Raw genomic sequence first — 22,857 nt, forward strand, 5'->3', positions numbered from 1 at the left:
GAAAAGTTTCGATATTCTTTTCATTTGCATAAATTTGAGTAAAATCTATGTTATTATATTAACAATATTTTTCATTGTGATATGTTTGTTGGTATAAATTTAAAATTTTTTGAAATTTCACAATAGAATTTAAAAAGGAAAAGAATTTTGAATAATAGTAACGGTTTAAATTAAACATATATAATACATTTACAAAAAATATTTGGTTTTCCAAGGAAATTACTCAAGGTTCAATTTGTTAAGTTCAGATTTGAGTTGTTCCTCTTCATTTGTAAGTCTTTCTACTTCCTTATTGAGTTCCTGAGCTTGTTCATGGATACTCATGCAGAGGTTTTCGATTGGGCTGTTGAATTTAAGTTTGGATGCGCTTCCAGAACGTAATTGATTGATTTTATCCATTTTCTTTCTGTTTTCTGCAATAATATTGAGGATATCCATTCTCAATTGCTCTAATTTTGCCAAAGCAGTGTCTTTTCTTGTGGCATCTTCTTCTTTCAGATGTTTTATCTCCTGTTCAAGCCTTGTAACTTTCGTTTCTTGCAGACCAAGCTTTTGCATGAGCTCTTTGCTGTTTCTTTGTTCGATTTTGAGGTTATTTGCTAATTGATCTTGATGTTCTTCTTCATTTTTCATATCATTGATGGAAAGCTTGATCTGGTCTTCGAATGAGTTGATCTGTTGGAAAAGAATATTCGTCTTTTCTTGCATTTCCATGATGTCATCGTAAGATTTTTCGGCTTGATGCTTCGGAATCTTGCTCTCGAGAATCTTGCATTTTTCTATTTCAGCTTTGATAACATCGGAAGCTGAATCTGGATTCTTTAAGGCTTCTGTAACTGCATTTGCGGAATTAAAGAATTCTGTAAATAGCATTGATATTGTTTGGGATGTTTGAACTTCAATCTCTTTGTTCAGCTCGTCATTCTGAACAGAAATTAAATTAGAAAGATTATTTGATCTGAACTGCGAAACTTCTTCACGAAGGTTTTGTATATTCTTATAGATGGATGCAATTTTCTTCGACGACTGTTCACGCTTTTCAACATGTTCTTTTTCTATTGTTTCGATATCTTGCTGATAAGTAGAAATATCCGATTTGCTTTGAGTGATAACAGCTTCTATCTTATAGACTTCATCAAATGTTTGTTCAATCTTGCTGTTAATTTCACGAGCTTCGGGAGTACTGTTTTGTAAAGAGTTTTCACGTGCAGCAAGTGTTTCTGCTTTCAAAACAAGCATTTCCTTAACATGCATTTCTGATTCGAGATCAGCAAGATTGATTTTCATAGCTAAGTCATAAGTTTCTTGAGCGAGTTTCATTTTCTTGTGGATTTCATCACATTCGGCTTGTTTTTTCTCAAGAAGAAGCTTAACACTATTAATCTGTCTCCATGTCTCTGTATATGTCTTCATTAAATTTGCTTTGACATCTTCCATTTGATTCTTGAAAGATTTATTATATTGTCACTTTTTGAACAAATATAAAAAAGATTTTCGCCAAATTACGTCATCGCGTAATTGGGTTTTGATTGGTCTATTTTTCATTTGTTTGCACTTCAATTCGTTTCGTTTCTCAAAACAAGCTATCTCTGCTGAAATCGAAATCGAAGATTGACTAAATAAGCAAAATGAATAGCTTGAAAACTCATATTTTCCCAGCTTTTGTTTTATTCTAAGTCTTAGGTCCGAAAAATGACCATTTGCTTAAGATTTATCAAATTTAACCCTAATTCTTCAAAATATAGAATAAGATCAGCAGCGATGATTATGAGCTGATAACTCCATGTTTAGTGTAAGAGAATAAGCAGGATTTGAAAATAAATTGAATAGAATTGATAAATTATGCATAGGAATCAGTCCAAACTTCACATATAAGTTTGCATATATGTCTAAACTAGAAATATCGAATCTAAGTTTCCAGAATCATTCATTTTTATGACGGTAATGTTATAAATAATTTCAGTCAAAATTTTATTTTATTTGAGATATGTCAATTCAATTTTTGCAGACCTCACAATTCCGATGAGTGAACTTTTGATTTTAAGTACAGAAGGATCAAAATACTTTTCCGAACTTATTGTCAAGCAGCTTATCGAGTTAGGATTCCATCCTAACCAGTTAAATATTAAAAGATCCGAATTTCCAGGAGGCGAAAAATATTATCGCCTAGAAGTTCAGTCAAATTTCGAATTACTTGGTAAAACGGCCATTTATGTTTCAGCTCTTGCCACTGATGATGATATTCTTGAAGTTTACCGTGTAGGCTCAACATTGGTTCAGTACGGTGTGCGGCGTAGAGTTTTCATTATACCATTTCTTGGATACTCTACAATGGAAAGAGCTGTCCTTCCAGGTGAAGTTGTTACAGCAAAATGCACCATACAAATGCTTTCCTCAATTGGCTCTGGTTCGAATGGTAATGTGTTCCTTTTATTCGATCTTCATACTGCTGGCCTTCTTCATTATTTCGAAGGTCCATGTCTTAGATTGGAATTGTATGGACAAAAAGCATTGCTTAAATCACTTCCTCTAATTGGATTCGACCCAGCTACATTCATGTTTGCATCTGCAGATCTTGGCAGAACAGCTTGGGTTAACGCATTTGCAAGAGAGTCTGGAACACCGGTCGCTTTTATCAGAAAAGTTAGAACAATGGTCGGATCAATTTCTCAATCGCAGGCATTTGAAGTTATTGGTGATGTCAAGGGAAAACATGTTGTAATTTACGATGATATGACAAGAAGTGGTGGAACATTAGTTCATGCTGCAGAAAAGTATCTTTCTGTTGGTGCACTCTCTGTTGATGTCTGTGTTTCTCATTTCTTGCCTAATGACAAAAAAGTATTAAATTATCTCATTAATAGCCCACTTAGAAAGATTGTCGCGCTCAACACTCATCCTGCAACACAAACTGCGCAGATTAAAGCTCATCCCGAAAAGTTTGTGATTGTTGATTGCAGCGAGGAATTTGTCAACTGTTTGAAGGATATCATACCAAAGAACTGAACTATTATATCTTGTTATATATATATTAAAACGTTTTCTATATATAATATAAGTAATATTTCAAGAATTTTAATGCGAATTTCAAACTTCATAGGCTGATTGTACTCGAATATATTGTTTTGTCCTTTGTCGTTTTTTGAATTCAATGATAATAATATTTCCAAATTTAAATATTTGAATATATAGAAGTTACACTCAATCGTTCAAATTAAACCTAAGTACATATCTTAATTGCGCCTATATATATGCCCTAAAACCATCTTCTATGTATATTTGAATATCAACATTTAAAAAATGTTATGGAAACAATGCATAAGCTTAATAATTTGCTTTCAGCAATTATAGTGTGTCCAGTTATTATGCACAAAAACCTTCAAAATGAAAATACAAAAATGATTTAATGTTAAAATGTAATAGAATCGCGCAAAATTTTAGATATGAAATAAAACATGTCTTTGCCGTTACGAATATTAATGTCATTTGAATCGCATGACTTATTTTCTCGTCAATTCTCAATCATGTAAAAAAACGTTAGATGTGCTCATAAATTTCCACCGATGCCATATTTACTAATAAGTAGGTAGTGTTGCCTGGTAGTGATTTAACCCATTCATTTTTGGCCTGATTCCTTCAATTCGTTATCGAAAAACCGATAACGGATTTACATTTCATATGTCGTCAACATACGTTGCTCCACAGCGTAAATACATCGATATGAGCACTCTCATGAACCGTATCCGTCAGCGCATTGTTGAGCGTGGTGCTGTCGGCATCAAGGGCATCGGCCGTCTCTTCAGAATTGCTGATGATGATAACAACAAGATCATCGATCTCAAGAATGAGCTTCCAAAGCTTATGAACGATATCGGTGTCATCCTTAACAAGACAGAACTCAATGAGCTCATCCGTCTCCTTGATTCTAACGGCAACGGAACAATCGACTACGATGAATTCCTTTACCAGATGGCTCCACCAATGAATGAGGAGAGAATCAAATGGTGCAACAAGGCCTTCGACAAGCTCGATAAGGATGGTTCTGGCGTCGTCGCAATTGAAGATTTCAAGATGGTTTACAACCCAGAATCATCTGAACTTGTTAAGATGGGCAAGACAACAGCTGGCAAGATCTTTGCTAACCTTCTCGCCTCCTACGATACAGATGCTGATGGCAAAATTACACGTACAGAATTTATCGATTACTACCGCCATATTTCTCCATCCATCGATAATGATGAATACTTCGGCCTCATGATGACAAATGCTTGGAAGCTCTAAAATAAATATTTTCGTTTTTTAATCCTTTCAAATTTTTGTGAGGTGAATTTTTTTGATACTCAAAGCGACTATCATTTTTAACTTTTTCTATGAATTGTTGACTATCACTATTTGATAGGTTTGGTGACTATCACTTTTGGAAATGAAAGACAAATTGTTGTTTTATATTTGTGATATTTTTCAACTTCATAATTTCATAATTTTTAAATATTTCTGATTTTCTGAGAAGTTGCGACTTGATATAATATAGTATGTAGGGAATATAGTTCAATATTAACAAGAAATTTTAAACCTTCTGAAAAAATAAAATGCCTTATTTCATATTTCAGAAAAGAAACCGAAATAAGTACGAAAACATATTATAAACTATATATACATTTTATTTCAAACAGTATATTTTGAAGAAATTAAATAATTCCATCAAGATATCTTCAGAATTATGAGAATAATATAACTCTTTTCCATCCATAAGGTAAACAATTAACAAATATGGACGACTTGGTGGCCCTTCTTGAAATACAACTTTTTTGATTCCTAAGTAGGGATAATTATATCGAAATACGGCACAATCGCAGTCATTGTATATAGTATATCGCCATTTATCCGCTTGTATTGTACAAGCTTCATATTCATTTGTAAGTTCCATTCCTTTCCTCTGAAATAGGTTTATTGTGAGTAATTTTTCTACTTTACTCGTGTTATTCATAATTATCAAGTTTGATTTCCATTTAAGTACTGTTTCTGGTTCTTGGCTTCTTAATAAAATTACTTTAGATGGAAAATATAGCTCAATACCGCTTAAATCATTACCTTGTTTCGTTCTAAAGCTCTGTATTTCTTTTATTTGTGATGCTGAGAACGAATAAATTGTTATTCCTTTACTTATCACTTCTGTAAGCCCATTTGAATAGAATCTCGCTGATACTGGAGTAGAGTCAATTTTTTGCCCAAATTTAATTGGGTTGTCTTGGTATAAAAAATTCGACTCGAGCTTCAGCATCAGAAAATTTTGACAAAAATAAAAAATCAGAAAATATCGATGTATTGTAGTATTAAGGAATTGATCATCACACTTTTAAAGTCAAAGGTGTTAATATTCTTGCACTCTCATGATCTAAATCTCACTTGATAATAGTGAAATAGTTTATTTGGATTATTTTGTGGTATTTGGAAGCTTTGTAACCAAGAATGAAATAATATAGCTGATAGTTAGTAATATAAATCAGTGAACACATTCAAATCTAAAGTAATAATTCGATTATATCTTTCGAGGTTTTATTCTCTCAGAAAATAGAATATGAGGATGTTTTACCGATCATAAAAGTCTTGCTCTGTTCAATACAATTAGTATTTGGGAGCCTTATTCTGACAAACTCAAAAAAATGCCAGGGATAAAAATTTTAAAAATTCACTTCACTTCGAAATGCAGAAATTGACTTGAGCAGAAAAGATTGTGTATACAAAGAATTAAAGAGAAATCCGTTATAGAAATGCGAAAGAACTTAGACAAACATTTAAAAATTTTATGAAAAGGCTAATGTATGAGAGGAAAAAGAGAAATTGCCCATTGAGTAAGGAAACTTATCATTATGTGAGATTATCCATGTTAAAAAAACGAATAAGTTATATTTTGTTTGAAAATGAGATGTGGTTTAAATTGGTACAGATCTCTTGTATCAAAGATTGTTTGGAATCCATATGCTGGAGATATTTAAGCTGCAGCTCTTAAATAATAAATTGGTCGAATTAAAAAAGAAGAAGATTTTAACGATTCTATGAATTTTATAAGGACGTTCGATCTTTTATTAGAAGAGAGTGGTTGGTGTAACTCAGATTAAAGTGAAAAATGCCGAGTAAGAAGAAATTTCGAAAATGCAAAATGATAATAGTTCTATCGGCTATTTTTCGGTTGTCTATATTATAATTGCCCAATAGATAAAAATATTAGAAAAAAATGTATAAAAATATTTTTGTTGTTGTTGCTATTTATTTTATGCAAAATTGAATTGAAAAACTAATAAATTAAAAAGTGACAATCTAATGAGCGAGGCTCAACCAATTCGCGTAGTTTCTGTTGGAGATGGTGCCGTAGGTAAGACTTGCCTTCTTCTTGTTTTCAAGGGTGATCCATTCCCAGAAGATTATGAGCCAACTATTTTCGAATCACATCATGAAATGCGTATGTTTAAGGGCAAACAATACTGCCTCCATCTTTGGGATACTGCAGGACAGGAAGAATTCGATAGACTTCGTCCGATGTCCTATTCTAAATGCGATGTTGTCCTTGTTTGTTTCGCCCTCGATAATAGAGAAAGCTTAAAGAACGTAAACGAAAAGTGGTATCAGGAAATTCTTCAATTCCGTCCAAAGGCTGCAGTTATTCTTGTCGGAACAAAGGCCGACCTTTGGGATCCAAAGGCCCCAGATGCTATTACCCAAGCAGAAATTGACAAGGTTGCCACACAGATTAAGGCTTATAAGTCAATCAACTGCTCTGCCAGACTCAATCAGAACGTTGGCGGTGTTTACGATCTTGCCATTGAAGCTGTCTTAGCTAAGAGCCAGGGAGGCTGCAATATTGCTTAAACATACGCGCATTTACATAAATGACGTTTTTACTTTTAATGGAAACATTTATCTTAAAGACCTTAAGTTTTATTTCTAAAATATCATTTTAAAACGTATCCCGTACCATTTTTAACTCCGATGGATTACTTTAATATCTAAGCATTTATGACATTTCATAAATAATATGGAAAACCTTACCTATAAAAAAATCATATGAAATGTTATATCTACAAAAGCAAAAGAAATCGGTCAACCCAAAACCAGTAGTTTGTAATGTACTTTTGATTTTGTAGAATGGATTTGTATGATGACCTAAAAAAATTCGGTTATATTTTATAAAAAAAAAATCGATTATAAAAAAAATTAAAAATTAATATAATATAAGTTTTTTCTGTGCTTACTTCAGATGTTTAGTCGTACTTCTTGAAGCCGAGGAGCTCAGCGCGTTCGCGGAAGCATCTACGGCAGATGTTAAGGCGGTACTGGCGGATGACACCGCGGCGCTTGCCACAGATACGGCAGGAGCGCTCGACGGAGCCCTTAGCATTATCACGTGGGTGTTTTGGAACGAAGTCGACTGGCATCGGAAAAAAGGGGGACCACAACCGCTATATCGACACTTTTTGGATTGATGAAAATGGAATTAACTCTTGATCTGTAGTGTCTTTACCTATCTGAATATATTTATAGAATTAAAAACACCTAACGAGCAAAATTCATATTTGATAAAATCGATATTCTTGAGATCCGAATTGATTAATGGTTTTCAATGATAGCCAACTCCAGTCTCACCTGATTAGAAACCATATTGAATAAAATTAATTGAATAAGAAAAATATTAATATAAAGTGCCGAAATCAATTTCTCTGTTAAAAATGGTATTAAAAAGAAAGTTTGCACTATTTTATCAAATAACAAGGCGCAGGTTATGAGTATTTATTGATTTTATTTGAGAAAAATTTGATATGTTAAAGAAAATGAGGAAAAAATCGGCCTCTACATATGAATCATTATCAACATAAATTCCATTTTGGTTAATTGAATTTTGAATGAATGACATAAAATTATCGTCAATGCAGATATTTTATAACCATAAATAAGATTTTATAGATCATTAAGGGATTTGTGGTGCAATAATTCATTTTCATGTCATATCGATTAAATGGGAAGTGAAATCATCTCAATATTTAATGATATATTACTTACACGATATATTAGAGCAGATTATCATAGAAATAGATGTTGAACGTTAAAATGGCAAAAATTCAGTATCCGAGGTATAATTTTGTTTTAAAATGGGCCATGATATATATGAAAATATTATTGTCAATGATTTTTATTTTTCAATGTATACAGATTCTTGACCATTCAATTTTTTCAATGATTGTTTTCTAATTGAGGAGAATATATTTTGTTCAAACATGTAATAAAATTACTGTCTTGCCGATCTTTTCATTACCTAAAATAATTTTGAAGTTTTCTGAAGTTCTGTAGTTTTTTTCAATATTAACAAATTTTGTTTAGCAAATATTGCTTAGTTATATGATCTAATGCATTTTTAATTCAATATCATCACAAAAATCATATTCAATATTTTCTTATCTATTCATTATGTCTGTTGAAGAAGCATTGCAGAACCACGGATACACAATAGTAAAATTCATTAACAATGGTAGTTTTGGATCTTGTTTTCTTGTTAACTCAACCAAATTCAATCAGGACTTCGTTGCGAAAGTTTCAATGTGCGAAAATGCAGATTCTAAATATCTTGAATCATTGAAGTGTGAAGCTGAAATATTGAGCAAGTTGAACCATCCCAATATCGTTAGAATTTATGACTACTTTGTTGATGTCGGTCAAGTATTCATGATATTAGAATATTGCAGTGGTGGCAGCCTTTATGACATTATTCATGATAAAGTGAAGAAGAGTACAAACAAAATTTTAAAGTATTCAATGCAAATTATTGATGCCCTATCATTTATGCACAATAAAGGCTTCGCACATTGCGATATCAAGCTTTCCAATATTCTTCTTGACAAATTTGATCGAATCAAGATCTGTGACTTCGGTCTCTCCCATTTTCTATCAAAAAATGACAAGTTGAAGGCAGACAAAGGAGTCAGAGGTACTATGAACTATATGTCTCCAGAAATCCTCCTTGGATTTGATTATGATCCATATAAGGCCGATGTTTGGGCTTTAGGTGTCACTTTATTCTGTCTGATCAAGGACAGGTTCCCATTCTGTGCTGCCAACACTAACATCCTTCTTGAAGATATCAATGATAATAATGGCAAGTTAACTGAAAAAGATGGTCCTTTGGCCGAAATTATTAACATGTGCTTCGAACTAGAGCCAGTTAATAGGCCAACCATGCAAGCTACAAGGCTGAAAATGTTAGACATTTACAACAACTGCATTGACAAGAAACCAAAATCATGCACTCGAATTTTCAATTGTGTCGCTAAGACAGGTATACTCAGTAACAGAAAACGTTTAGGTAGTTCTTTGCCTAACAATAAGATCTAAAATTGTTTGTTTTTTCCCTTCTTTTTAGTTCAAATAATTATCTTTTTTTCTATTTTTCTTTGCATATTTCTTATTAATCACTACATGGTGTGAAAACAATGTTGTTATGAACTGATGAGTTATGTGAATTTCAAGATCAAAAGAATTCATCTAAAATTCTTTAGATTATATAGAATGGTTCACATGCTAAGGACAAATTATAAAACTTGCACATATTAAGTATAGAAGCATTTATATAATGGAACCTAATAGCGAAGTTTCTTAAGTTTATTGTTGATGTTACATCAGGAGACTTTATGCTTCTCTATTTTGCTATTCATAGAGCTTAATCGGAAACTGACTATAGCATTATGTACACAGATATGGTGGTGTGTATCGTGAATATATTTTCATTGAATGAAATCAATGTTGTATCCTTGGAAAAAGGAATTTTAGAGACAACAAAAATTTGTGCACGTGGAGACTTAAATAGTATATATTAAATAAACAACACATAGAAACGTTTATCTATTAATCATACAAATATAAAAATATATAATATATATCAAAAAAAATCAAAAATTACTTAGAATCTTTTGGAACTAAGTTTGAACTTGGAGCTGGATTATTATTCTGAGGCTGGTTGATAATAAACTGCTGACTTCCAAGTGTATTGAATGCTCTCGATGGAGAATTGATATAATATGTAATTTGTTTTCCTTTTCCTTTCAAGAAAGTTTCTCCTCTTTGTACAACGTCGAAATTAGATCCTTTGACCAAATCAAATGTTGCTTGAGATATATGGACTCTGTTTACTTCGCATGTTGATTGTAATCTTGCAGCAACGTTAATTGGATCACCAATGATATCGAAAACGGGTTTATCTGTTCCTAATACACCTGCGATGACTGGTCCGCCGCTATTTATACCAACTCTGATCTGGAGATTTGCATCAAGTTTGAGATTTATCTCATCCATTGTTGCAACAACATCCAAACCGAATAAAATTGTTTGTTCAGCATGTTGCTCTGCAGGAGAATCGGTATTGAACAAACCAGCCGCAGCCATATAAATATCTCCAATTAATTTGATCTTTTGGAGCATATTGTATTTGGCAGCGATCTTATCAATGCATGCGAAGTAGTGATTCAGGTTTGCCATGATATCTTGTGGTGTCAGATTTGCAGAATATTCCGAAAACTTGTTTATATCAATGAAAATGATTGTTGCGCTTGGAACAACGAATGATATATCTTTCTCACCCTTGTTCAATTGAACAACAACATCTCTTGGCAAAATTTGATATAATAATTTTTCGGATTTTGCTTTTGCTTCTTCTGCTTGCTTCTTTTGGCTTATCAATTCTGTTTGGTCTCTCATGGTGATGACGAATGAGTTAATATCATTGTCATTATCCTTCTTCATGCCAATAATTGTCACATGGACTGGTTTTTCGTTTCCTGAATCAGTAAAAGTGGTTAAATCTTCTTCAACGTAGTTAGAGCTTTGGCCGTTCTTCATTATTTCCAGTTTTTGGACCATTACTTCCCTTTCTTTGAAGAAAACAGATATGGATTGGCCTAACATTTGTTCTGGAGTGTATCTGAGTAATTCTGTTGTTCCGTTGTTGACAATTTCGATCATTCCTGCAAGGCTTGTGCAGAAAATAGGAGAGTTAGAGTTCTTTATGATGTTTCCTTCAACGGAAAGTTTCTCATTTTTGTTATCGCTCTTTCCTTTGAGGAAAACTTGGTTAAAGAGCTTGTTATTGAGGAGTTCGTATGGTGAAAATCGCTTTAGAACCATTAATGCGGCTTGGTAAGAGTATTTTCTGTACAATTCGTAAACATATGAGAAAAGGATCAGAATTAAAAGGAGAACAAAGTAAGCAGCGAAGATAATTGATATGGTGATAGTGAAATTGGTGGTTTCTTTCTCTGCCAATTCAATTAATCTTGATGAAAATTTCAATTCCTTCGAGAATAATCTGTAATTCGTCAAATAAATGGCGTTTACGAGATCATTAATATTATACGAAGGTGGAGATTTGCTCATACTTTGGATGATACTATAAGCAAAACTGTAATAAACATCGATCATTTTGTGGATACTTGCATTGACATATGTCCTTGTTGGATCATCGACATCCGAGCTGATTTCGGAGTCAATTAGATTCAATTCGTCTAACGATTGGTCAAAACCACTGCAAGCAGGAATTGTGGAAGTTCCATCCACTAACGCTTTATCTACTTGAACAAGCTTTGAGAGGACGAAGTATGAAAGCCGAACGGTTAGGGTTGGATCTAAATAATTAAATTGTCCAACGTAATTCATCAAAGAAGCAACCATAACGGTGAGTCCTGCTGATTCTGATGATAATGCCAATCTAATTGCTGCCAAATAATTCCAATTCGTTATCTTATTTATTGAAGAATTTGAATTAACAACAAGTCTGAAACCGAAAAAGGCACAGATGAAGATGCAAGCTGATATTACGAATAAAATGAATAGTAAAACAGCTGATCTCTTTGTTGTTGAATGGTAATCTGCGACTTTTATGTCATCAGAGTAGGAATTCAGCATAATTGGCTCCTTAGCTTGTGATTTTGCTTTAATGTCAAAGGATTTGATCATATCTATGATCAAATGAAGTGATTTTGATGACATAACATGAATTGTAAGTAATGGAGCCAAAACTAAGAAAAAGATAACGATTGGAAGTGCTATTTGAAGCACGTTGAATCTCTTCTTCCATTTCGAGCCAATATCTTGTTGATTATTAGTTATTGATTCGAAAACTTGAAGAGAACCATTATAAATGGACATATAGTTAAGTACTGTCATGCAAATCTCTGGAGAGTTATTCAAATGTGGTGGTTCTGCTGCTCCTGAAAGAATTCTTGAATAAACTATTAAAAGTGACAACATTGATGAGAAAGACATCTTATCTGCAGTTGGAAGTGGTTGTGTTCCATGGCAGACATGGAATTCCCACTTTGTGTCAATGATTGGTGCAATGTATTTCTCAACATTGTCTCCATTGAGAGCTTCATTTGCGATGTGATCGAAAACTTCAGTAAATTCTGAAGAAGAATTAGTTGAGAAACTCAGCATCTGCAAAAGAAGGCTTTCATTGAACAATTTAAATATTGGATCATCATCACTATGAAATAGGTCTTTAATTGCTTCAAGCTTCTGTGCATTGGCTTCTTTGGACATGTAATCTGCAATTTCGAGAACTGTATTCGATACTGATGAGTAGAATCTGGCAAATGCGAAAGATTCAATTTGATCCATCCCTTCAACTTGCTTTTTGAGAGCAAAACTGGAATACTGCCAACCGAAAATGAACAAAGCACAGCATAAAAGAACATTCCAGATCATTGTTGTTGTGGCATATTTGATTTCGAGTGGAATTTTGTTCATTAAGCATCTGTGGAGTGCTAATCTCTCTCTGGGAAGAGTTAGAACTAGCTTGCCAAGGTGTTCTTCCACTTCAGAACCCAAATCTTGGTTATCAAAATCTGAAATATCGGTTTCGAGGCTGCTTGACGAGTTGCTGTTGTTGGAACCATTTGAACCATTAGTTCCATTCAGCATATTCGACATAGCTTTGCGGTTAACTCCATTATTTTTGATGATTTTTCCTTGGAAATCAACAATTTTCTCTGTTAAGTACTTAGGAAATGCTGCAATCATCATTCTGAACGAGTTATCAACGCTGAACGATGTTCCAAATTCGATAATATTCTGACGATGCTTCATTTTGAGGCCTCCAGGGAAATCACACTCAGCATTGATCAAATACTTCGCGAATTCTTCGCAAAACTTTGGGTTATTAGGAGAACTAAGTATTGATTCTCTCCAAATTGCGTTTGCTGACTGAGTTTTCTCAGCCAAGCTTTCGAAATATTCGGTTCCGAGCTTAGGAGAATCAACAGCGCCTCTTGCAAGCATCTCGCATTGACGACTCATTGTTCTTAATTCAACCAACTTCAATTTCGAAGCATTTGAAACGGTAAAGTTACGTAATGTCTTCACGGCATCGATCTGGAATATAAGGAATCTGTCGAGGAAGGCCAACGATCGACGTTTGAGCAAAAGTTTGGAAATTTTATTTAATAATCTTGTTTCCTTTGGGAAAAAGTGGACCATTTGTAGGCACGTTGACAGTGTGAGCTCTTCGTTGTATGTATCAATAAGGTAATTTACTAATGTCCATTCATAGAAACAAGGAGAATAAGAAATGAAAGCAATTCTTAAGTATAAAAGGGCTGTGAGTTCGTTATCTGCTAATCCAAGTTCATCAAAATAATCAGTTGCATCATCTTTTGATGAAAATGATTTGTCTAATTGTTTAATTATTTTCTTTCTCTTTATTATGCTATAAATCAATGCGCATCCTGTTGCAAGACCAAATACAATCAATGCTCCTACAAGAGGATAGTAATGCATATCTTTTTTAATGAAATAACAGATAAATGAAAGTAAATCACCAACTGTAACGCCAAAAAACCATCCATCACCTAATGCTTGGAATAAGACGTCAATAAATGGTTGATAATAAGACATGTAATATGATAAATACGCATAAACGCCCATGTGAAGTAAAATTGCTAATAATTGAGCCCAAGATTCGAAAAGACGTAGCAAAAAGTAGAGGTTCATGACTATTATATTCGTAACAATAACATATATCATGATTGCTGGATCGAAATTCGTTAAAGGTCCTTTAGTAAGAAATGCAGTGCGAGAAGCAAGACTTTGAATCATAATAAATCCGAAATACTCGTATATGTATGTAAATAAGAATAAAATGCAGGAAATTATGATCTTATAACTAAAGTTTCCGTGAAAAATTTTGAATAACGTTTCCAAAGCACCGACCATTGCTGGCATATTAGTGGCAATCATTAATGATTCGAAGTAAAGTCTAAGTGGATAATTCATTGCTGATATAAACTTACGGTTAAGCTTATAGTAAGATAATTGATAAAAATTGATAAACAATATGATAATATTAGGTACAAATATGATTATTGCTTGTATAAAGTAGTCATTTTCAGTAGATGGAAATCTTCTCATGTAGAGGATTTGATAGATCCATTTAAGAACAGGATAGTTTTCAAATCCTTCCATATACTTATTCCAGGGCCATATTGACATGAAAAGTACTTGCAGGAAATAAGCAAACAAAAATGGATACCCAATGAGAATAGAGATATGAGTTTGAAATACGTTCATTATCAATGGGAAATTCATGTCAATAAGACCATCGGTACGAATGGTCCCCAGCAACTGTGAATTAGCCTCGGTGCTTGCGCTTCCTACGCTATTTGTTGCTTGGTTTCCATTCATTATAAATAATTATTTATAGAAATTATATGAGTCATACAAATTTACACAATTTTCAAATGGACTTGATAACGTATGAAAGAATGTTGATAGAATATAATGCAGAATAATAATGTGGATAAATTTTAATGAATAAATACTTTTGAGGGAACTTTTTGGCAAACCCAAATTTTAGCTAAAAGTGACAGGGGAAAAAAACGTTTAGTATTAAAAAAAAAGACCGATGAGAGCTTCGTTCGAAATATAGAGGGAACTGAGAATGCGCAACCATTCTCAGGGAATATTGGATGCTATTCCCGTTCCCTCTGTATGGAAAATTGAGGTTTTCAAAGGGAGTTAAAATAATATCAAATTTATACTAATTTACTTCAAATACAAGTATTTGACAGCTAAAATTAGTTACTTTAGCAATCCTATCAATACCCTTTTACGATTATTGTACTTTTTCGAAATAAAAGTAAAAACAAATTTATACTAATTTACTTCAAAATACAAAAGTATTTGACAGCTAAAATTAGTTACTTTAGCAATCCTATCAATACCCTTTTACGATTATTTTACTTTTTCGAAATAAAAGTAAAAACAAATTTATACTAATTTACTTCAAAATACAAAAGTATTTGACAGCTAAAATTAGTTACTTTAGCAATCCTATCAATACCCTTTTACGATTATTGTTACTTTTCGAAATAAAAGTAAAAACAAATTTATACTAATTTACTTCAAAATACAAAAGTATTTGACAGCTAAAATTAGTTACTTTAGCAATCCTATCAATACCCTTTTACGATTATTGTTACTTTTTCGAAATAAAAGTAAAAACAAATTTATACTAATTTACTTCAAAATACAAAAGTATTTGACAGCTAAAATTAGTTACTTTAGCAATCCTATCAATACCCTTTTACGATTATTGTTACTTTTTCGAAATAAAAGTAAAAACAAATTTATACTAATTTACTTCAAAATACAAAAGTATTTGACAGCTAAAATTAGTTACTTTAGCAATCCTATCAATACCCTTTTACGATTATTGCTACTTTTTCGAAATAAAAGTAAAAACAAATTTATACTAATTTACTTCAAAATACAAAAGTATTTGACAGCTAAAATTAGTTACTTTAGCAATCCTATCAATACCCTTTTACGATTATTGTTACTTTTTCGAAATAAAAGTAAAAACAAATTTATACTAATTTACTTCAAAATACAAAAGTATTTGACAGCTAAAATTAGTTACTTTAGCAATCCTATCAATACCCTTTTACGATTATTGTTACTTTTTCGAAATAAAAGTAAAAACAAATTTATACTAATTTACTTCAAAATACAAAAGTATTTGACAGCTAAAATTAGTTACTTTAGCAATCCTATCAATACCCTTTTACGATTATTGTTACTTTTTCGAAATAAAAGTAAAAACAAATTTATACTAATTTACTTCAAAATACAAAAGTATTTGACAGCTAAAATTAGTTACTTTAGCAATCCTATCAATACCCTTTTACGATTATTGTTACTTTTTCGAAATAAAAGTAAAAACAAATTTATACTAATTTACTTCAAAATACAAAAGTATTTGACAGCTAAAATTAGTTACTTTAGCAATCCTATCAATACCCTTTTACGATTATTGTTACTTTTTCGAAATAAAAGTAAAAACAAATTTATACTAATTTACTTCAAAATACAAAAGTATTTGACAGCTAAAAAAAAAAAAAAAAAAAAAAAAAAAAAGGTAGTGGGGCTTCCAGGCACTTCGTGCCCTCTAGCCCCGAAGATGTTTAGAATATGAGAGAGGTCCTATAAACCGGAGAAAGTGTCATATAAACATCTGTCATTTTACTCAGAATTTTCATGAAATTTACATCAAAAATATATTTTAGGGTAGAAGGGTATATCTAACCTCTTTTCTAACCTCTTTTCTACCCTCTTGAATTTTCATGAAATTTACACCAAAAATATATTTTAGGGTAGAAGGGTATATCTAACCTCTTTTCTAACCTCTTTTCTACCCTCTTGAATTTTCATGAAATTTACACCAAAAATATATTTTAGGGTAGAAGGGTATATCTAACCTCTTTTCTAACCTCTTTTCTACCCTCTTGAATTTTCATGAAATTTACACCAAAAATATACTACTAGGGTCATTTACGAAGAAATCTCAACAATGTCTTTACGATGAAGTCTTGACAAAGTCTTTACGAAGAAGTCTCAACAAAGTCTTTACGAAGAAGTCTCAACAAAGTCTTTACGAAGAAGTCTTAACAAAGTCTTTACGAAGAAATTCATGAAAATTCAAGAGGGTAGAAAAGAGGTTAGAAAAGAGGTTAGATATACCCTTCTACCCTAAAATATATTTTTGGGTCATTTACGAAGAAGTCTCAACAAAGTCTTTACGAAAAGTCTCAACAAAGTCTTTACGAAGAAGTCTTGACAAAACATTTACGAAGAAATTCATGAAAATTCAAGAGGGTAGAAAAGAGGTTAGAAAAGAGGTTAGATATACCCTTCTACCCTAAATTATATTTTTGGGTCATTTACACTCATTTACGAAGAAGTCTCAACAAAGTCTTTACGAAGAAGTCTTTACAAAACATCTGTCAAAAGCCGCTTTTTAACTTCACTTAAAATGCCACGTAAGCTACGTAAGAATATACGTAAGAGGAAGAGAGCATTGAAACATCCAATAGTAAAACTGACACCACAACAACAGTTGCAACAACAAATGCTGAATGACCCCACTATGTTGCAACAAATGTCAAGCAATCCTATGCTTTTAAACCGAGTTGTTGGTGCACAGAGTGGAGGTTTAAGAGCGGCACTTTTAGCGAAAATGGCAGGCTATGGTGGAGCTGCAGACGGAACAGCCTATAACCCTCAAAGTCAAATGAATTTGAGTTCACTCAAAAATCAAATAACAGATGTCAAAAAGTCAAACATAGACATACAGAAGCAAATAAGTGAAAACGAAAAGAAACTAGAATATGACAGACACACAAAGAAACTCAATGAGTTAAACGTAGAGAAAAAGAAGAAAGAAGAACAACTGAAAGAACTAAGTACAGAGGAATATGCGAAAAAAGTGTCAGAAAAAGCAACAGAAGTAGCAAAAATGGAACAAGATGTCATAAATTTGAAAAACCATACTACTCGATATAAAGTACTGAAAGATGAAGAGATAAAACAAAAAAGCCCTGAAGACATATATGGATAGCGATGAGTATAAAAAAGAAGTTGAAGCAAATGTAAAGGCAGAAAAACTTTTACAGTTGCAAAACCAAACCGTACAGTATGAAAACTTAGCACAAGAAAGTAAAAATAACGACGCGGCTATGCAAAAGGCAATGAAAAGCGCAGAATATATAAAAGCTAACAATGACTGGTTAGATGCCCAAGCCAACGCTAAAGCAGCCCAACTCATAGGGTCAATAAGGACAAAAATACAAGCGGATGAAGATAGTTCAAATGAAGCTTTAACAAATGCTGACTTTAAGAACGCTTTCGAAGCTCTTCATAGTAAGGTGAAACAAGTGAACGACTTCTCATCTGGAAAGAAACTGAAGTCTGAAGGTTTCGACAAAGAGTTAAAAGAAGTAGCACAAAATATGACGAAAATAACAGATGCAGCAACGAGACAGGCAGTTCAAAGTGCCTATGACGCCGTTAGAGCAACTGTTGTGGAAAGTCAAGAAAAAGAGTTAAACAGACCAAAACAGACCTAGTAAATGCTTTCTTAAAAACGAAAAGTCAGGTAGGACATTACGCTGCAGATGGAACATATGTGCCAGCTGGTGGAACTTATATACCACCAAACCCTCCAAGAGAAGCACCTGCACCAGGACTACCTAAAACATTTACATCGTCACATGGACACAGACACAGGCATGCACCAAAACCAACACAACAACCAACACAACAACCAGCACAACAACCACCTCCACAACCAGCACAACAACCAACACAACAACCAGCACAGCAACCAACAGTTCAAAACCCTGCACAACAACAACCACAAACAGAGCAAGGACATAAAAGAAGTAGAGAACAAGGAAACCAAGAATTCTTAAAAATGCTTAAAGAAGAGTGTGGTTTCCCAGATACTGTTGACTTTAGTGACAGATATAAAGAAGCTATTAGAAAGTTCAAGGATGGAAATACTGACCCGAACCTATTTAGCTTTATGGCTCAGCACCAAAACGGATATAATCTCAAACCTGGAAAATACAAGCTCGCTAAGGGATATGATTTAATAGCATATCATCCAAATGACATGGATGAATTTACTCCGAGATATTTGATGTCAGAGCTAAATGACAATTCAACTTTCGTCATGAAACGCGTAAAAAATAGAGACGGAACGAAAGAACAAAAGCTTATGAATGCGGATGACGTAGATAGGGAAATTGTTGAAAACGGTCTCGGAATATATGAAATGCCAGCAGATGAGGTACAAGAAACTCCACAGGAAGAAGTTCAGATACAACCAGACATGGAAGAATAGTTCAGCAACAACAGCTAAGAGCCTAAGGAAACGAACAAGTCCTTCCTTTGGAAACTAACTTCACAGAACTAGATGAAGATTTGGAACAGCCGAAAAATCTTGACCCTCAACAAGAGTATGCGGAGAATATGGAATATTTCCAAGAGTCTAAAAAAAATTCGGCTGACATAGTAGAAGAATATCGAAAAATGTTTGCCGACATACAAAAGACTCCAACATCAGATGAAAATATCCAGCATAGAATGGAAGAACTGAAAGAAAATGTACACAAATACAACAACCCTTTTTACTTACGAGCATTTAACGTTCAATCTTCGGATGAACTCGGTGAAAATAAAAGGTTAAATTTCAAGAAAACATATAGAAATGAAACATTGTTTAAAGTTCATTCAGAACCTAACCAAGATGGAAACAAACCTACTTTTGTTTCTGCAGACGATGGAACTACAATGAGATGGGGTCATAAAGCTAACCCGGATAGGTGGTTCATAAACTTACAACCTCAATTCAAGAAGTTGTAGACGCAATGGAAGTCAATGGTGAACGAGATATAGCTGGTATTTTAAGCGCGGCTTTTAATGCCATTGAAAGATATGAAACATGCAGATATTTTGGACCAGTATGAAATGAACATGGCTGATGGAAATATAACACCTGACGTTCTAAAACATTTATCTCAAAGACTACACAGAACCATAGAGATGGTATATTTGGTGAAGAGTTTAGAAAGAAAGTTAGGGAGGGGAAAGGAAGAGAACCTATTGTACATGACCTTGCAAACGAAAGTTTACAAAATGTCATAAAACTTACTTTGCAGACAATGAACCGAGAAGGGATGAATATTTAAGAAAACTCAAATGGACAGTACCAAATGAAATGTTAGTATTGAAAAACATGTTCCTTGACAAAATAAAACCAACTACAGAAATAAACGACGCAAGACTGAAAGATTGGGTAAAAGCTTTCCCATTCACAAAAGATATAGTTGGTAACATGGAAAGAAAACCAGAATGGCTACAAAAACATATATTTGGAAACGAGCTTATTCCATATGGACAGGCACTGTTTGAAGAGCTTGAACCAGAAACTCAGGAAAGAGTCATGCAAACAATACGCGAAGACTCAAATACAAACTATGACAAACTCTTTCTAGGATATAGGTTACCTGAGATGGGCGACCAGAGCCCAAAGGCAAAAAGGACATGGGAAATTTGCAACATACTAGATGAACATAATGCAAAGATGCAACAACTTCAAGCAGAGGGCAATGAAGGAAAAAGAAGAGTTAAAAACTCAGTCAGGAAGAAAGTAAAGCTTGGTCCACGTGGGTTCTATTATGACATATAAATCCAACTATTCTATATTTTTACTCATATGAAATGTACGCCGCTCAGAATATAACGCCAACAGTTTTGGATGCTATGAATGGAAATGTTTCCGAATGGTATAACGAATGCGACAATGCCATTAGAAGGTCAGAAATAGTTCCTGGAACTTACGAATATACAACTGCTGTTTCTTATGGAAACGTAGGTGAGTTTGGAGAAGGTTCTTCAACAACAGTAGATATTGCTTGCGACAGGTTTCATATTATTTCTATTGACAACTCTTTCTTATACGTGGAACAAGACATTGAAATAAAACCTTCTGCCAAGTTGTCTGACAAGAAAGGTTGCAATGGAATTTTCTATGTCGGATACCAATATGCTCCAGAAGTTTTCATGGGATATAAGATATATTCTAACTCTGACTTAGTTCAAACAGTAACATGGGCAAACTATGAATGGTTCGCTTTGAGAAACTCAGTACAACCACAAGCTAGAGAACAAACAGACCAGTATGCAACTATTGAGAAAATAAGAAGACTTGACCCTAACGTTCCAGGAGTTTATGTTACCTTTCTGGACAAACTGCAGCAGCAGTAACCAAAGTAAAACTGAAACTTAGAGTTCCTTTGTCATCTTTCCTCATCTTCAGGTTTTTAAGATACTTGCCAAACTGGGCAGGAAAAATTTCTATCGAACTTACTCCAAGCAAAAATAACTTAGTCATTGCACCAACACAAGACCCATTCACTCTTACAGAAGTAGTGGGAACAAATAAAATGTCATTCGCCGACTTTTGCAAAAACAAAGTTGACTTAGACTTTGGTTTCTCAAACCTCAACACTGAAGTAAACTATTATTTCAATGCTGCTGGAGATGCTTGGGACCCAGTTAAGTTCACATGCGAAAAGTTTGAATGCAAGAGAATAGAAAGCAGACTTGCAGTCTATATGTTGGACCCAGATATTTCAAATGCTTTAGCTGCCAAATATATTGCAGTTCCACTTATGTTCCCTATACACCAAATATCTGTCAAAGACTTTGCAGGTGAAGTTGGAAACCAAAGTGCTGACCCAGGTGCAAGAACAGATATTGCTTTAACAACTGCAATGAAACATGCAGATACTATGTTTGTACTGTTCAGACGAACTATAAATGACTATTCTTGTTTCTACAACCCTGGTATTAAATATCATATAAACATAGATGGCAAATACTATCCAAGAGAAGAATATTCTACAGTTGAGGATATGAGGTCATACAACTTGACATTAGATGCTATGAACTTTAACAACAACTTCACAACAACCATAACCCTGAAATGCAAAGTTCTATTATGCCATATGTGAAAGTATGGACTCATACAGGAGGTCAAAAAACTCAATATACAAATGGAGACCGTTCAAACTTTTGGCTTGGCATTCCATTTGCTGACTCAGAAGACTTTATGGGTGGTATTTCAACTGTTGGTACAGTTCAAATACAATATACTGGTGACAGAGACGGTCCAGATGAATGAGAGCAAAGAAGTTTACAAAACCAATAGCACTTTTCACGGAAGATGCTCTTTTGAAGATTCGTTCGATGAAACCTGCTGGAGCTCCTCAGATTGGCATAACGACAGCTTCCATCGAGCAGATTTTGGCAGCAGGTCAGTAAGTTGTTCTTGAACTGACTTCTCTCCGTCAAATATTGACAGTACGCCAGTTTTGATATAATATTGTATTATAAACTTACCTTTAGAAATATCGGTCAGTTTTGTTGTTATATTTTTGTCTGCTTCAAGAACTTTCACCATCTCGGTTATACCAACTTTCTTTGCTTTATGAAAATATTTTGGTTCAGCAAAGACTGCTATTCTATAACATTTTCCATTGTTTGTATAAAGAACTATTCTATCAATGAACTTGTATTGTTTGTGTGTGTAAACTTTGTTCTGCTTCAATTCGAAGAGATACTCAAATACGTCCATCTTTTTATTCTAAGTAAAATGTCATTTCCGAAAAATAGAAGCGTAAGTGTTTCAAAAGGTTTAATGGCGGTGGCAGATGTGAAGTTAAATTCACCAACTCAAACAAACAGTCAAAGTGTTGTTGTCAATGTCAAAGAAAGAGATGTTGAAGTGGGGAAACCATACGAAGACGAAGATGGTATAACAATAGTTCCTGTAAAAGAACAACCAACATATCCTGAAGTTAGCAGAGACTTAAGTTCTGTTGCAGATATTCGAAACGACTACATGCAACTGAAAGATAAGCTTAAAACTCAGGAGAAGATTTGTCAAGCTTTGGGTATAATGTTAAACTTGGTTGA

The 22,857-nt window shown here is 33.5% G+C and overlaps 9 protein-coding genes and 2 pseudogenes across 11 annotated transcripts, besides 2 other annotated features; 7 read left to right on the top strand and 4 right to left on the bottom strand.

The window, feature by feature from the left end:
- Window positions 1–160: 160 nt before the first annotated feature.
- TVAGG3_0668760 (uncharacterized protein) lies at window positions 161–1,453 on the bottom strand (the record flags this gene model as incomplete). Its single annotated transcript, XM_001303722.1, has 1 exon — window positions 220–1,437. One exon carries the CDS (start codon window positions 1,435–1,437, stop codon window positions 220–222), a length of 1,218 nt encoding a protein of 405 aa, XP_001303723.1.
- A 536-nt stretch (window positions 1,454–1,989) lies between these two features.
- TVAGG3_0668770 (ribose phosphate diphosphokinase protein) lies at window positions 1,990–3,021 on the top strand (the record flags this gene model as incomplete). The annotated part of the gene is made up of 1 exon (XM_001303723.2): window positions 2,023–3,006. The coding sequence occupies one exon, from the start codon at window positions 2,023–2,025 to the stop codon at window positions 3,004–3,006; it is 984 nt and encodes a 327-aa protein (XP_001303724.1).
- A 565-nt stretch (window positions 3,022–3,586) lies between these two features.
- Window positions 3,587–4,303, top strand: TVAGG3_0668780 (protein serine/threonine kinase protein; the record flags this gene model as incomplete). Its single annotated transcript, XM_001303724.2, has 1 exon — window positions 3,679–4,281. One exon carries the CDS (start codon window positions 3,679–3,681, stop codon window positions 4,279–4,281), a length of 603 nt encoding a protein of 200 aa, XP_001303725.1.
- A 337-nt stretch (window positions 4,304–4,640) lies between these two features.
- Window positions 4,641–6,210, bottom strand: TVAGG3_0668790 (uncharacterized protein; the record flags this gene model as incomplete). The annotated part of the gene is made up of 1 exon (XM_001303725.1): window positions 4,661–5,281. One exon carries the CDS (start codon window positions 5,279–5,281, stop codon window positions 4,661–4,663), a length of 621 nt encoding a protein of 206 aa, XP_001303726.1.
- A 59-nt stretch (window positions 6,211–6,269) lies between these two features.
- TVAGG3_0668800 (small GTPase mediated signal transduction) lies at window positions 6,270–6,963 on the top strand (the record flags this gene model as incomplete). The annotated part of the gene is made up of 1 exon (XM_001303726.2): window positions 6,322–6,867. One exon carries the CDS (start codon window positions 6,322–6,324, stop codon window positions 6,865–6,867), a length of 546 nt encoding a protein of 181 aa, XP_001303727.1.
- A 228-nt stretch (window positions 6,964–7,191) lies between these two features.
- On the bottom strand, window positions 7,192–7,443 carry TVAGG3_0668810 (30s ribosomal protein S14; the record flags this gene model as incomplete). Its single annotated transcript, XM_001303727.2, has 1 exon — window positions 7,260–7,433. One exon carries the CDS (start codon window positions 7,431–7,433, stop codon window positions 7,260–7,262), a length of 174 nt encoding a protein of 57 aa, XP_001303728.1.
- Window positions 7,444–8,460: 1,017 nt separating this feature from the next.
- TVAGG3_0668820 (protein kinase protein) lies at window positions 8,461–9,381 on the top strand (the record flags this gene model as incomplete). The annotated part of the gene is made up of 1 exon (XM_001303728.1): window positions 8,461–9,381. One exon carries the CDS (start codon window positions 8,461–8,463, stop codon window positions 9,379–9,381), a length of 921 nt encoding a protein of 306 aa, XP_001303729.1.
- A 561-nt stretch (window positions 9,382–9,942) lies between these two features.
- On the bottom strand, window positions 9,943–14,718 carry TVAGG3_0668830 (guanylate cyclase protein; the record flags this gene model as incomplete). Its single annotated transcript, XM_001303729.1, has 1 exon — window positions 9,943–14,718. One exon carries the CDS (start codon window positions 14,716–14,718, stop codon window positions 9,943–9,945), a length of 4,776 nt encoding a protein of 1,591 aa, XP_001303730.1.
- Window positions 14,719–14,872: 154 nt separating this feature from the next.
- Window positions 14,873–16,427: a mobile genetic element.
- A 1,623-nt stretch (window positions 16,428–18,050) lies between these two features.
- On the top strand, window positions 18,051–19,017 carry TVAGG3_0668850 (annotated as a pseudogene). Its single transcript has one exon. A coding segment is annotated over exon 1 (967 nt).
- Window positions 19,018–20,113: 1,096 nt separating this feature from the next.
- On the top strand, window positions 20,114–20,566 carry TVAGG3_0668860 (protein of unknown function, DUF4106 family; the record flags this gene model as incomplete). The annotated part of the gene is made up of 1 exon (XM_051242318.1): window positions 20,114–20,566. One exon carries the CDS (start codon window positions 20,114–20,116, stop codon window positions 20,564–20,566), a length of 453 nt encoding a protein of 150 aa, XP_051088905.1.
- An 86-nt stretch (window positions 20,567–20,652) lies between these two features.
- Window positions 20,653–22,857: part of a mobile genetic element that runs on past the window's edge.
- Window positions 21,324–22,203, top strand: TVAGG3_0668880 (annotated as a pseudogene). The gene has a single exon. A coding segment is annotated over exon 1 (880 nt).

Source organism: Trichomonas vaginalis, chromosome III (genome assembly GCF_026262505.1).
Source record: "Trichomonas vaginalis G3 chromosome III, whole genome shotgun sequence".
Lineage (NCBI taxonomy): Eukaryota > Parabasalia > Trichomonadida > Trichomonadidae > Trichomonas > Trichomonas vaginalis.